We start from the raw sequence: 14,664 nt of genomic DNA, 5'->3' as shown, positions 1-14,664 counted from the left end.
TTGGTCTCTGTCTCTGTCTCTCTCGGTCTCTGTCTGTCTCGGTCTCTCTTGGTCTCGGTCTCTGTCTGTCTCTGTATCTCTCTATCTCCTTCTCTCTTTGTCTCTCTCCCCCTCCCTTTCTCTTCCCTCTCTCTCACACTCTCTCTCTCCCTTTCTCTCCCCCCCCTCTCTCTCTCTCCCTCAGAGAATGCATTGATCTCTGCTTAGTTTAGGTCTATCAGTTAGTTAGTTAGTAGGACATCCCATAGTTACAGACAGTCAGACAGACTGTCAGACAAGAACCAAACAGACTGTACATATCCCAGGACACCAGCATCACTAACAGCCACTAATGCTCATACCATAAAACCCCACAGCGGGAATGACGTCAATAAAAGCCATATCAATAATCAGAGGGAGCCGCGTCCCATCCTCATCCACCATCCATGCCAAGCTGATGAGCGAGCCCACGGAGGCATAATCGTAAAGAGACACAATTTGCCGTGTCTTCCACCGGCTCTCCTGGAGGAATAAGGCCGTGAAGATAATAACTATTAGTGAACGACGGCACTTTGTACTGGGGATTCCAGCTGTGGCAAGCTGCATTAACATACAGATGGAATGTGTATATAGACTGTTAATATGTACATGGTGGGGGGGGGGGGGGGGGGGGGGGGGGGGGGGGGGGTGCGTGAGACAATCAGACCCCCGCCACAGAGGCACGCGGCCGTGACCTCATCTCGTGCCTCATCACGGAGAACGGAAATGAAGGGCCTGAGGGGAGAGGGACGCAAAACAGAGAGAGGAGAGAGAGGAAGGGAGGAGAGAGAGAGGAAGGGAGGAGAGAGAGAGAAAGGGAGGAGAGAGAGGTAGGAAGGGAGGAGAGGGATAGGAGAGAGGTAGGAAGGGAGGAGAGAGGTAGGAAGGGAGGGAGGAGAGAGGTAGGAAGGGAGGGAGGAGAGAGGTAGGAAGGGAGGAGAGGGGTAGGAAGGGAGGAGAGGGGTGTAAAGGGAGGAAAGGTGGGAAGGGAGGAGAGAGGTGGGAAGGGAGGAGAGAGGTGGGAAGGGAGGGGAGAGAGGAAGGGAGGGGAGAGAGGAAGGGAGGAGAGAGAGATGAAGGGAGGAGAGAGAGAGGAAGGGAGGAGAGAGGTGGGAAGGGAGGAGAGAGGTAGGAAGGGAGGAGAGAGGTAGGAAGGGAGGAGAGAGGTGGGAAGGGAGGAGAGAGGTGGGAAGGGAGGAGAGAGGTGGGAAGGGAGGAGAGAGGTGGGAAGGGAGGAGAGAGGTGGGAAGGGAGGAGAGAGGTAGGAAGGGAGGAGAGAGGTGGGATGGGAGGAGAGAGGTAGGAAGGGAGGAGAGAAAGGAAGGGAGGAGAGAAAGGAAGGGAGACTTGTTGCCATTTTCCTGGACAGAGATTAATAAAACAGTCCGGGAATAAAAAGCATTCTGGTAGAGTTTCTCCATTTAAAGTGCTTTTTAGTCTGATCTAGTCTGGGAAACCGGCCTTCGTAATAACGGCTTACACTGACTTTAAGTCCAGGTAACCACAGCTGATATGTTTCATAGCTAAACTGAGCTAACTGGTCAACACAGAACTGGGAGACATAACATTTCTGAAAGAGAAAGAACCTGTTAAATAGACGATTCAACATTGTTCCTCTGTTGTCATCAGGTCAACATCAGGGCAGAGGGTCTGTCAACCAGTAAAGTGTGAGCTGAAATCAGAAGGGCGTGTGGTGTGTGTGTGTGTCTGTGTCTCTCTCTCTTTGGAAAAAATGTCTTCTCAACTTGCATCACAACAGCTGTGTCTGTCAGGAAAGTGCCAGTGTGTTCTCCTTCCACTGATGCATCTTTCATTAGGAGGACATTACCTCATGATATCCTATCAAGGTGTTCATAATACGATGACACACTGATGACTTTCCATTGGCTGGCTCCCAGGAAATGACCAGGGCTCCACCATGCTCTAGTCTAGTGCCGTCTGACCTGGTAGGAATACTTCTGAAATACATATTTCCTTCCTCCCTGCAATGAATGCCTGTCTCTCTCTTTCTCTCTTTGTGTGTCTCTCTCTCTCTGTATGTGTGTCTCTCTCTCTCTCTGTGTGTGTGTCTCTCTCTTTCTCTCTTTGTGTCTCTCTCTCTCTTTGTGTGTCTCTCTCTTTCTCTCTTTGTGTGTCTCTCTCTCTCTCTCTGTGTGTCTCTCTCTCTTTCTCTCTTTGTGTCTCTCTCTCTCTCTCTCTCTGTGTGTGTCTCTCTCTTTCTCTGTGTGTGTCTCTCTCTCTCTCTCTTTGTGTCTCTCTCTCTCTCTGTGTGTGTGTGTCTCTCTCTCTCTCTGTGTGTGTCTCTCTCTCTCTCTCTCTCTCTCTCTCTGTGTGTGTGTCTCTCTCCCTCTCTGTGTGTCTCTCTCCCTCTGTGTGTGTGTGTCTCTCTCTCTCTCTCTTTGTGTGTCTCTCTCTCTCTCTCTCTCTCTTTGTGTGTCTCGCTCTCCCTCTCTGTGTGTGTCTCTCTCTCTCTCTCTCTCTCTGTGTGTGTCTCTCTCCCTCTCGTTTTTGTAAAGAGCTGTTGTAACGCTGTAAGGGGCCTCTGTACTCACCCTTTCCATTTTGAGGTGTGTGTGTCTGATCCACTCCCTCCCACCATCCCCTTGTCTCTGATTGTGACTTGATTGACATCTCTTCTCCTCCTCTATTCCCCACCGGAGGGCCCTCATTGTCAACGAGCCTTTTAGCACCTTTGTCCCTAACACAGCCCCCCCCGGCCCCTTAACTCCCTCCCCCCGCCCCCTTCAAACTCCCCTACCTAGAGGTGCCAGATGAGCCCCCTGGTCTGTGACAAAAGGGGCCGTGCATGTGTGTTGTGTGTGTCGAGTCTTAGACAGTCCCCAACTCCCATCAAGGACCCTGACCGCCTCCACTTGCCAAAAACCCTGCAGAAACCCCCATGTAAAAATGACTGTTGAGTGTAGTAATCTGAGTGTGTGTTTGGGGAGGTTGAAAGGTGCGGCACGGGCTGTTAAGGGTGTAAAGAGGTGGAAGGGTTCAGCAGTCCTGTGGTGCCCCAGAAGAGAGAGAGAACTGAGATTTAAAGTCCCATCCTTCACGCAGCATTCACCACTGGGACCCGTGAGAGTGACAGGATTTTAAAAGGACTCCAATCTCCTCCACTTGTTTACACATTAGCAAGATGGAAGATTTTCTCAGCGTCTCAGACATTTCTGTTGTCGACACTTTAACACCAGGGACCGTTCTTATCACATCTGACCCCTAGGGCCTCGCACTCAACATAGTAAGGCTTCTTACTCAGTGAGACTTCACAAAGTGAAATAGGAGAATTTAGACAATTCTGGATTTAGGGGAGTGGTCTGTGTTTACCAGTTGAACATAGCCATGCAAACATCTTTTATATAATGCTAACTTCTTATTGATAATTCTAATTCGTAAAAGCCTAATGGCAGCTGTTTTTACTCTCTCTGTCATAGAATTTAAACTATTCCAGGCTTGTCAACTCATCATACTGCTGCCCAGAGAATATTCCCTGAGTCTCATTTTCCTCATCATGATAAGAAAGTCAGTGTTGATTAACGACAAGGGTACAAGTTAGTGTAGCCAGCTCCCTTGCAGCGCAGGCTCTAGGTAGATATGGTATTTAGCCATCTCTACGGATGCCGTTTGGCCTATGTAACGTATCCCTCTTTTAAGCTGATGTACTGGAGTAACGGATCATCTCATATAGAATCCATCTCTCACACACCTACACACACACACACACACTTAGTGGAAGTACTGGAGTAAAATGCCACCTCAAGGAGCCCTCGTCATATACACACACACACACACACCTCCCTTGTCTGCCAGTCAGTTTCCTTGTGGGAGCTGGAGATTAGCATGCAAATCTGCAAAGACCTAGTTACTCTTCTGACCTTTTCAACCTTTCTCTCTGTCTCTTCCTCCCCACCCCTCTCTCTCACACACACACACACACACACGTCTTCTCACACACACACTCCTCCACTGCGTCGCGTTCCTCCAACAACGCGTAATGAGGTGATGACCAGCCACTTGTTATAATTGCTTCCGACTCCGGTTAATTTTCCGAGCTTATTAATCATATGTAGAAGTTATTTAAAATTGCATAAATTAATCTTCGATTAAAAAGCCTATCAAAGAACTCCAAACAATTAAAGAGTACGGTAGAATTTCCCCGGGGATTTGTGGCCGTTTTATTTGAACGTTCACCATTCAGGTGATTATCCCACTTTGATGCGCTGAGACTGTGATTAATGTAGTGGTACTTTTTAAATGAGTTTTTTCTCACTCTATCCTCCACGCGGCTCGTTGGAAAGGTAAAGCTGTAAGCACCTGAAATGACCTAACTAAAGAGTATTTATTCCATTTGACTCTTAATAACGTCCTCCTGGTTTTCGGCTTAATTCTGGTGGCAGGTGTTTTAATTAATGGCGGGTCGTGTGTGTGTGTGTGTGTGTGTGTGTGTGTGTGTGTGTGCGTGTGTAACATTTATAAAAGCTTTATTGTCCACGCATTGTGGAGATTTGGCTGGCCTTGAAAAAACATGGCGTGCGTGTGTTAATTTTAGCCCGAATTATGACACCATCTCAACTGGGATTCCAATAATAACTTTGTCCGAGTTAGTGGGTTTTCTCCATGTCTGTCTTTAAACTGGGTGTGTGTGCGTACGTCTGTGTGTATCTGTCTATGGGGTATTAAAAAGGCAGAAGCCAAGCCCCTCCCCTTCATTCAGGTCAGATTCCATCAGACGTGGCCAGTCTGTTCGGGTCGAGAGCAGAGAGCAGGAGCTGGATATTAAAGACATTACTCTGGACCCCATCTCTCCCTCCCTTTACTCCCTCCATCTCCCCCCTCTCTCTCTCTGTACAGGCACAGCAATGATTGATGAGATGGGTACCCAGAACATTGGGGCATCCAAGAGCATCCACTCCAGCTCTCTCTCTCTCTCTCTCACACACACTGATATGAGAGTAATTAACCTCAGTCTATCTTAGTCTACCCCAGCTGCCCATTAGAAGGACACCAGGATTGATGGGGCTCTCCTAGTCCCTCAGACTCACTGGACACAGGACTGGACCGGCCCCGTCTGGACTGGACCGGCCCCGTCTGGACTGGACCGGCCCGGTCTGGACTGGACCGGCCCCGTCTGGACTGGACCGGCCCGGTCTGGACTGGACCGGCCCCGTCTGGACTGGACCGGCCCCGTCTGGACTGGACCGGCCCCGTCTGGACTGGACCGGCCCCGTCTGGACTGGACCGGCCCCGTCTGGACTGGACCGGCCCCGTCTGGACTGGACCGGCCCCGTCTGGACTGGACTGCCAGTTATGTCCTTACGGGTCTTAAGGTTCTAACTTGGGATTAGGTTGCAGAACATTGCCTTTTAAACGTAAAATATCTGACAGAATCCAAACATATTGAAATATAGTATTTATACAAACTACACTGACATTACTGTATATTACACCTCAACACCATCAAGTCCTTGTTCCAATGTTACCTTCTGTAATCTATCCTCCATTCATTTTTTTATTTGGCTAAATTCATTGTCCCCCACACAAGGTCCCTTATATCCCCTGTTCTCAGGCCAGATTGGACTCTTATTAACACTGTGCTGTGTTTGTTAGTGCCTGTTAGTGAAGGTCCTGTGTCAGGGAAACCAGGGGTGACAAGTCCATTTAAAGAGCGATGGCTTTGGTCGTTTATCTAATTGTCCCTCTACTCGACACACCAAATAAATGTAGCGGTCAGTCACCGTTGGCCCGTCTCCGTGACAACCCCCACCACTTTCACCCTTGACCCCTGTATGAACCGGCGGAGGTCATCACTGACACAAGGCTCTCCAGATGAGGTTGTATCAGTGCATGGTGCTCTTGTCACTGATGTGTCACACGTCATGTGACCTCTGTCACCATCTCCACAGTGCTAGTTGGACTCTATATGGTTAGGATTATATGCATTTGGTGTTTGTATGGTTTGAGCATTGGTTATGGGAAGCCTTGTGCTGGAGTCTTGGTGTAGCAGTTATTGTCCTGACTGAATGTGTCTCTCTGGTGACACCATAGTGCCACCCTGAACCTCAACACGTTGGCCCCTCAGGGGTGCGTGCTTAGTCCCCTCCTGTACTCCCTGTTCACCCATGAATGTATGGCCTCTCACGACTCCCAACATCATTGTTAAGTTTGCAAATGGAACGACGGTGGTAGGCCTGATCGACGACAACGATGAGACAGCCTATAGGGAGGAGGTCAGACCCCTGGCAGTGTGGTGCCAGGACAACAACCTCTCCCTCAACGTCAGCAAGACAAAGGAGCTGATTGTGGCCGAGCACGCCCCCATCCACATCGACGGGGCTGCAGGGGTGCGGGTCGAGAGCTGCAAGTTCCTCGGTGTCCACATCGCTAAGGATCATGGTCCACACACACCAGAAGTCATGAAGAGGGTACAACAATGCCTCTTCCCCCTCTGAAATGTTTGGCATGGGCCCTCAGATCCTCAAAGTTCTACAGCTGCACCATTGAGAGCATCTTGACTGGCTGCATCACCGCTTGGTATGGCATCTGGGGCGACAGGGTAGCCTAGTGGTTAGAGCGTTGGACTAGTAACCGGAAGGTTGCAAGTTCAAACCCCCGAGCTGACAAGGTCGCTCTGCCCCTGAACAGGCACTGTTCCTAGGCCGTCATTGAAAATAAGAATTTGTTCTTAACTGACTTGCCTAGTTAAATAAAGGTAAAACATTTTTTTTTTACAAATCTGCTTGGCATCTGACCGCAAGGCACTACAGAGGGTTGTGTGTACGGCCCAGTACATCACTGCGATCAAGCTCCCTGCCATCCAGGACCTGTATACCTGGTGGTGTCAGAGGAAGGCCATAAAAATGGTCAAAGACTCCAGCCACTCCTTGTTATTAAGTATGTATACTGACCAAAAATATAAACGCAACAATTTCAAAATTCATAGAAGGAAATCAGTCAATTCAAATAAATTCATTAGTCCCTCATCTATGGATTTCACATGACTGGGAATACAGATATACATCTGTTGCTCACAGATACCTTAAAAAGTTAGGGGGTGTAGATCAGAAAACCAGTCGGTATCTGGTGTGAACACCATTTGCCTCATGCAGCGTGACACATCTCCTTCACATAGAGTTGATCAGGCTGTTGGTTGTGGCCTGTGGACTGTTGTCCCACTCCTCTTCAATGGCTGTGCGAAGTTGCTGGATATTGGTGGGAACAGGAACACACTGTTATACACATCAATCCATCCCGAACATGCTCAATGGGTGTCACATCTGGTGAGTATGCAGGCCATGGAAGAACTGGGTCATTTTCAGCTTCCAGGTATTGTGTACAGTTCCTTGCGAATGGAGTCATGCATTATCATGCTGAAACATGAGGTGATGGCGGCAGATGAATGGCACGACAATGGGCTTCAGGATCTCGTCACGGTATCTCTGTGCATTCAAATTGTTATCAATAAAATGCAATTGTGTTCGTTGTCCGTAGCTTATGCCTACCCCATACCATAACCCCACCATGGGGCACTGTTCACAACGTTGACATCAGCAATCCTCTCGTCGACACGACGCCATAAACGTGGTCTGCGATTGAGGCCGGTAGGACGTACTGCCAAATTTTCAAAAACGATTTTGGAGGCGGCTTATGGTAGAGAAATTAACATTCAATTCTCTGGGAACAGCTCTGGTGGACGCTCCTGCTCGTAAATTCTAACTGTCCTTGAAAATATTTTAATAAAAAATCCTAAAGGAGATCGGAACTGATCTCCTTTCTAAGAGGAAAATAAATAGATTATTTTTAGTTCAGTGTGTTTTTATTGACCAATGTGGTAATTTTTCCAGATGTTCTGAGAGATTGGCTGTTCCATTGGTCGTGGCCTATGTACAGTATACTCTAATCACTGGATCCATACCTGAGACACTATTAATCTCTCTCCATCTCTCTACCTTCTATGTCTGCAGGACCATGCCTTCATCCTGCTCTACGATGATGGCAATGCGGAGGTGGTGTCCATGTGGGTGTGTCGCTGCCTAGAGGAGAGGAGAGCCCAGGCTCAGGGACAGATGTGACCCCGTAAACACAGGAGATCAAGTTATAGCGGTCAAGGGTATCATGTAGGGCCAGGATGATACCAGTATCTCTATACTCGTTAATATCGTGGCAAAGAAACAAAACACCAAGCGCTTTTAACTTCATTAGGAAAACAGTCCTGATGTTGGAAACAAAACATCTTTATGATGTCATCCAGAGTCACATGTATTTATTTTCTATCTATAGCTCACAATATTTTACATACAGCAGGTGTTTAAAGGACTGAAAGAGTTTGGTCTGCTTTGTGTTTTCATTTTTGCCATAGAAACAATATTGCGATACTGGTATGGTCCCGGCCCTAATATCATGCCCCAATCTCTCTGGACTTTCACCATTCGTGAACCCCAGGAGTGGACAGTAAACATCAAAGACACGGTTTCTAAAACGTATTGAAGACGTCCATGGTGTAAAGAGGGCGTCTGTACGGCCAACGTCAGTAAGCCAAGAGGATACTGGATCTTTACAACTGAACGTTCGTTACAAGTGGAACTTTGTTATCTGGGCCCTTGGCATGTTGACTGATGTCTTGATGGTGTCTCCTGGCGACTCTTACACTCCAAACCTGGCTGTGTGTTGACGCTGCTTTATCAATGAATTTACAAGTGAGTGGGACTTATTCCGTGACTGTTTGCCTACTTAGTTATGTCTAACTCAGAGAGGCTTTAGACAGAATGTCAGAGTAAGTGATCAACGATGAGATGGGGCTTGAAAACCCAAATGGCTTTACAATAACAAATAAGTGCTATTTTCCAGGATGACGCTCGGATAACCTGTTACACTTTATTGTTGGCAGCTTTCTAGTGAATGTGGAGGTGTGGCGGTGTGTACGGCAGTAACCCATGTGTGTGTACGGCAGTAACCCATGTGTGTGTCGGTATGTACGGCAGTAACCCATGTGTGTGTACGGCAGTAACCCATGTGTGTGTACGGCAGTAACCCATGTGTGTGCGGCAGTAACCCATGTGTGTGTACTGCAGTAACCCATGTGTGTGTACGGCAGTAACCCATGTGTGTGTACGGCAGTAACCCATGTGTGTGTGCGGCAGTAACCCATGTGTGTGTGCGGCAGTAACCCATGTGTGTGTGCGGCAGTAACCCATGTGTGTGTGCGGCAGTAACCCATGTGTGTGTGCGGCAGTAACCCATGTGTATGTACGGCAGTAACCCGTGTGTGTGCGGCAGTAACCCATGTGTGTGTCGGTATGTACGGCAGTAACCCATGTGTGTGTGCGGCAGTAACCCATGTGTGTGTCGGTATGTACGGCAGTAACCCATGTGTGTGCCGGTATGTACGGCAGTAACCCATGTGTGTGCCGGTATGTACGGCAGTAACCCATGTGTGTGTACGGCAGTAACCCATGTGTGTGCCTAATGTTTTTACAATGACGCTTCTGTGACATTACTTTACCTCATCGAGATACACTATATATATATGAAAGTATGTGGACACCACTTCAAATTAGTGGAATTGGCTATTTCAGCCACACTCGTTGCAGACGGGTGTAGAAAGTTGAGCACACAGCCATGCAATCTCCATAGACAAACATTGGCAATAAAATGGCCTTACAGAGGAGCTTAGTGAATTTCAACGTGGCACTGTCATAGGATGCCACCTTTCCAACAAGTCAGTTTGTAAAATGTCTGCCCTGCTAGAGCTGCCCTGGTCAACTGTAAGTGCTGTTATTGTGAAGTGGAAACGTCTAGGAGCAACAACGGCTCAGCGGCAAAGTGGTAGGCAATACAAGTTCACAAAATGGGACCGGCAAGTGTTGAAGCGCGTAGTGTAAAGATCATCTGTCCTCAGTTGCAACACTCCCTACCGAGTTCTAAACTGCCTTTGGAAGCAACGTCAGCACAATAACTGTTTTGTCGCGAGCTTCATGAAATTGGTTTCCATGGCCAAGCAGCCATACACAAGCGTCGGCTGGTGTAGTGTAAAGCTCGCCGCCATTGGACTCTGGAGCAGTGGAAACACGTTCTCTGGAGTGATGAATCACACTTCACCATCTGGAAGTCCGACAGACAAATCTGGGTTTGGCGGATGCCAGGAGAACGCTACCTGCCCCAATGCATAGTGTCAACTGTAAAGTTTGGTGGAGGAATAATGGTATGGGGCTGTTTTTCATGGTTCAGGCTATGCCCCTTAGTTCCAGTGAAGGGAAATCTTAACGCTACAGCATACAATGACATTCTAGACGATTCTGTGCTTCCAACTTTGTGGCAACAGTTTGGGGAAGGCCCTTTCCTTTTTCAACTTGACTGGCCTGCACAAAGCCCTGACCTCAACCTCATCGAACACCTTTGGGATAAATTGGAACACCGACTGCGAGCCAGGCCTAAATCGCCCAATGTCATTGCCTGACCTCACTAATGCTCTTGTGGCTGAATGGAAGCAAGTCCCCACAGCAATGTTCCAACATCGAGTGGAAAGCCTTCTCAGAAGAGTGTAGGCTGTTATAGCAGCAAAAAGGGGACGAACTCCATATTAATGGCCTTGATTTTGGAATGAGATGTTCGACAAGCAGGTGTCCACATCCTTTTGGTCGTGTCGTGTATAATGGCCTCAGTAGTAGTAGTAGTGATACAGGGCGGCCATTTTGCTCACATATGCGTCTAAATATTTTGCTGTGTGAAAATCATCAAGATAATTGTTGCAATGATTGCTTCACTGTACCGCAGCCCCTAAGTGCCGTGGAGAATACACTGAGCGCTGCTGATTCATGACAGTCATGCTTGCACCGTTACTACAAAGAAAATAGCTTGTTACGTCAAATATTTTTTATTGTGCTCTTAAATTTCTTTGTGTGCTGCTAAATTTGTCAATTTAGATGCACACGTGCTTCTTGTAAAAAGAAAAAGGTCAGCGTAGAGCCCTGTAGTAGTAGTAGTAGTAGTAGTAGTAGTAGTAGTAGTAGTAGTAGTAGTAGCAGTAGTAGTAGTAGTAGTAGTAGTAGTAGTAGCAGCAGCAGCAGCAGCAGCAGTAGTAGTAGGAGTAGGAGAAGAAGTAGTAGAAGAAGAAGTAGAAGAAGTAGAAGAAGAAGAAGTAGAAGAAGAAGAAGTAGAAGAAGAAGAAGTAGTAGTAGTAGTAGTAGAAGTAGAAGAAGAAGAAGAATTGCTTGGGGATCCTAACCTATACCGGGCCACATTGTGGGGACTCTTCAACCACTCAGTGCCATGGAGTTCTATTCTTCTATTTTTCCAAACCTGTTAATGATGCAACACAAACAAACGTCACAACAACCAACAACTTTGAGAAAAGTCTTAAAGTACTTTCCATTTGTAATTTATGTTAATTTGGAGACGAGCACCAGATTTATGGTTGAGGATTCCATTAACTCACCACCTGTATAACCATATTTATATTATTATTCAAATATACTCCGTCACGTTGACTTCATTTGATTGTCCTTGACGTGAAACTGACAGCATTTTAACTACTTTGCAGATATGAAACAGACAATCAAATCAGTAAAAAATATATTATTCCCAGTTTATGCTACAAAACCAACTTGTCAGAGGTTTTAAAAATAGGTTATATTTGACAAGAACATCCATGACGTAAAGTAAGGCATTGTTGTCAGAATAAATGGATATAGTTCAATGCATGATTAATATAGTCCCAAAAAATTGCTATCGGGTTGTAAATCACAGCTGGCCTGGTACACTGCTACCTCCATCCAATTCGGGATGCTTGGTTTGTTTCAATGACTCAATATTTTTGGACAAAAACAGCTGGGAATGTCAATATATTCAAACTAGCAAGGGCAGTGATCACAAGTCAGTCATAATGTGGCTAATAGGCTAGCGTATCTATTTAGCAAGGTAAAAACACTGAGCCAAACGTTAGCTAGCTAGCTTCTGGGAAGTATTGGGAGGATGTCGAGTCATTGGGTGAGTGAGTGACCGACTTTTTCCCCTCGGTTTTTTGGTGGCTACAGCTAAGAGATGCAGGTGGTTAGCTAGCAAGCAAGAAATGTGAATCGCTTTGCTAGCTAGCTATGCTGACTGTTATTCAGTTAGCATATATCTTGCGTTCGTAAATTCATTCTGGCTGTCCACTCCGATTTCAGAGCACTATCATCTGAGCGCCAGGGCGCAGAACCACTGATGAATTTACGACGCGCAACGAAAAAAACGTAATTCAATTGTTGCCAGCAGCACAGTTAGTCACTAACTCTCTAGATAAAATGAAAACAGCCTAACCAGCTATGCTAGGGTGCGTAAAATGGTCAGAGTGAGATGTTCTCTCATTTGTGTCGAAGTAGTTAGCAAACTTTAGGCAGAGATGGCTTGGGTGCTGTTGAGGGACGCAGGGATCAACGCTCCTCCTCGGACAGAGCGGACAGAGCGCACACTGCACTTAACGCTCTGAGAGCGAAACGCGCGGAATTTACAGACAATCCGACAACGCTCCAAATGTATGAATACAGAGTGCAATAACACACGGGAAGCAATTTACAAACGCACCCTTAGTTGTCAATCAAATATATTTGGCATCAATCAAATGGACAGGCAGGCAAATTCCCATTCAGTTGTCAAAACGTGGGTTGGGACAAACATGCATTGGCAGACAGGCTGCAGAACAGTGAGCAGGCTACTATTCCCTTTTGTTTATCAGTGCAATTATGACTGCCAACTAGCTGAAATCATTTGAGGGGGTTTATCTAATGTTCTCTCATTAGATTTTAGCTCATCTCGCTCTGGCTAGCATTAGTTGTTGATCTTGTTGTGCATAACTACGGTAGAGAGAGCACCTTTTCATGGTTGTTTGATCAATGACTGTAAAGTTCCCAAATGTAAGAACACTGCTGTGGTATTCACACACATTTATTTGCAGAAATAAGTTCAGGTGTATTTTGTGGCTTTTGGAGAATGTGTTCTAATGAGCTAAAGTCGCGCTGTTGCACCTGCCTGTAAACACACAGTCCAGTTCAAAGTAAATGACGGCAGGGCCCTGTGACAAATTGCTTATTTGCATAAAGGCCCACTGTAGCTCTGATTGGCGCACCCAGTCTGTGTGGACTCCCAGGTCCTGGACAAGACAGATGTTTTTAATAGGTTTTATTTACTGCAGTGTCTACTCATTGTCCAAACACACAGATGCTTTCCCACTCTATACTATAGAATTTTTACTCTACGTCATTCCTAAACATTCTATACAAATGTGAAAAGGACCATATCTAAGTGCTCACTTGTCAGAAAATGTAAAAAAATATATATATATAAAAAATGTGTCATTGTTCCTGGGGGTGAATATAAATAAACAGGACTTTAAGATTTCATGTTGCTAAAATGCTGTCAGTTCCACTTTAATGCCTAGGTTGCTTGGTGCAGACGGTATTGCATTTTCTTAATGAATATTTCAATAGAGAAACCTGGACCAGTTGTGTGTGTGTGTGTGTGGTGGGGGGGGGGGGGGGGTTATATTTAAAGAGAAATCAGTTAAAGGAGTCATTCACAGTTCAGCACAATCAGCTTTTACTCCTGTTTTATTTTACATGGTACACTGGAAACATTTGCTTCACTTGGTTCTCCAAATGATTCCCATCAATGAGAGGTTTGGCAGCACTCTCCAGTGCTTTAATGGATGGGTTCTGTATTAAGCGTCTCAGAAAAGGAGTGCTGATTTTAGAACCCGTTTTGCCTTTTAGATCCCAACGGTGAGATTACATGGACTGGAGGGGGACCTGATCCCAGATCAGCACTCCTACTCTGAGACGCTTGACACATACGGACCCAGATTGTTTTTAAAGCTATCTGGTATGCAGAGACTCTGTTCGACGCTGTAGTGACAACCTTTCAGACAGTTGTCTCAGACTTTGCCGTAATGTGATTTAAGTGGCCTTCTGAGAACACACAGTCTAAATTATGCCAGTTGAAATGGTTTAATGTGTTGTTGTGCAGTGTGATATGTAAATCACCATTCATTCATTTGATCAGGGGAAGAAAGTGCAATATTGTAACCGCATCAGCAATAACAAAAATCTTAAATGTCCTTGTATTTCTACGACCAATAATGTATTCTCTCTTCACTGAAAGATTGCCCATTGTTGTTGCAATAACCATGAGCGTTTTAAAATATAACCTGTACACAGTCACCCATGACCATGAAAAGTATTCTATGTCAAAACTAGCTGTAGCAAATTGGATGCCTTTTGAATTGGTTCGTGAACTGGATTAATTGATGAATGAGACATGGATTAAAGTGGTTAAATTTTGATAATAACAATTTAGTTGTGTTTTCTTTGTAAGATGACCTTATTATATAGTCCTTTTAATGTTGTCTGTATTTCAGTTTGGGTTTTTAGTTAGAAATGCTAGATTTTTTTTTCTTATTATTTTTCTGTAAATCTAAACCACAGAAGGAGTTCACATCTCAGGGTGACTCCAGGATAAAACAAAAGTTGATGTATTTTCCCCTCTGAGTCAGATTTTTAACCCTGGGCATTTCAAGACTACTAAGGGACAGTTTTTTGTTGTTGCACCAGGTTGAGACAGATGCCCTTGGGTGAAAATGCCAATTAATGTAAAGCGGTTGAGCACAACCTGAAG

The 14,664-nt window shown here is 45.9% G+C and overlaps 1 protein-coding gene across 2 annotated transcripts in view; it reads left to right on the top strand.

The window, feature by feature from the left end:
* The window catches only part of LOC110526787 (dual specificity mitogen-activated protein kinase kinase 5), a 122,419-nt gene extending 112,225 nt beyond the window's left edge, over positions 1–10,194 (top strand). For both annotated transcript variants that reach the window (XM_036963468.1, XM_036963467.1), the window contains exon 22: positions 7,983–10,194. In XM_036963468.1, coding sequence (XP_036819363.1) covers positions 7,983–8,090 — 108 coding nt within the window. In that variant the 3' untranslated portion in view covers positions 8,091–10,194. The remainder of the gene's footprint in view (positions 1–7,982) is intronic.
* Positions 10,195–14,664: the final 4,470 nt, after the last annotated feature.

The sequence above is a fragment of the Oncorhynchus mykiss genome, chromosome 26 (genome assembly GCF_013265735.2).
Source record: "Oncorhynchus mykiss isolate Arlee chromosome 26, USDA_OmykA_1.1, whole genome shotgun sequence".
Classification (NCBI taxonomy): domain Eukaryota; kingdom Metazoa; phylum Chordata; class Actinopteri; order Salmoniformes; family Salmonidae; genus Oncorhynchus; species Oncorhynchus mykiss.
This window is presented reverse-complemented; position numbering and strand designations above follow the sequence as displayed.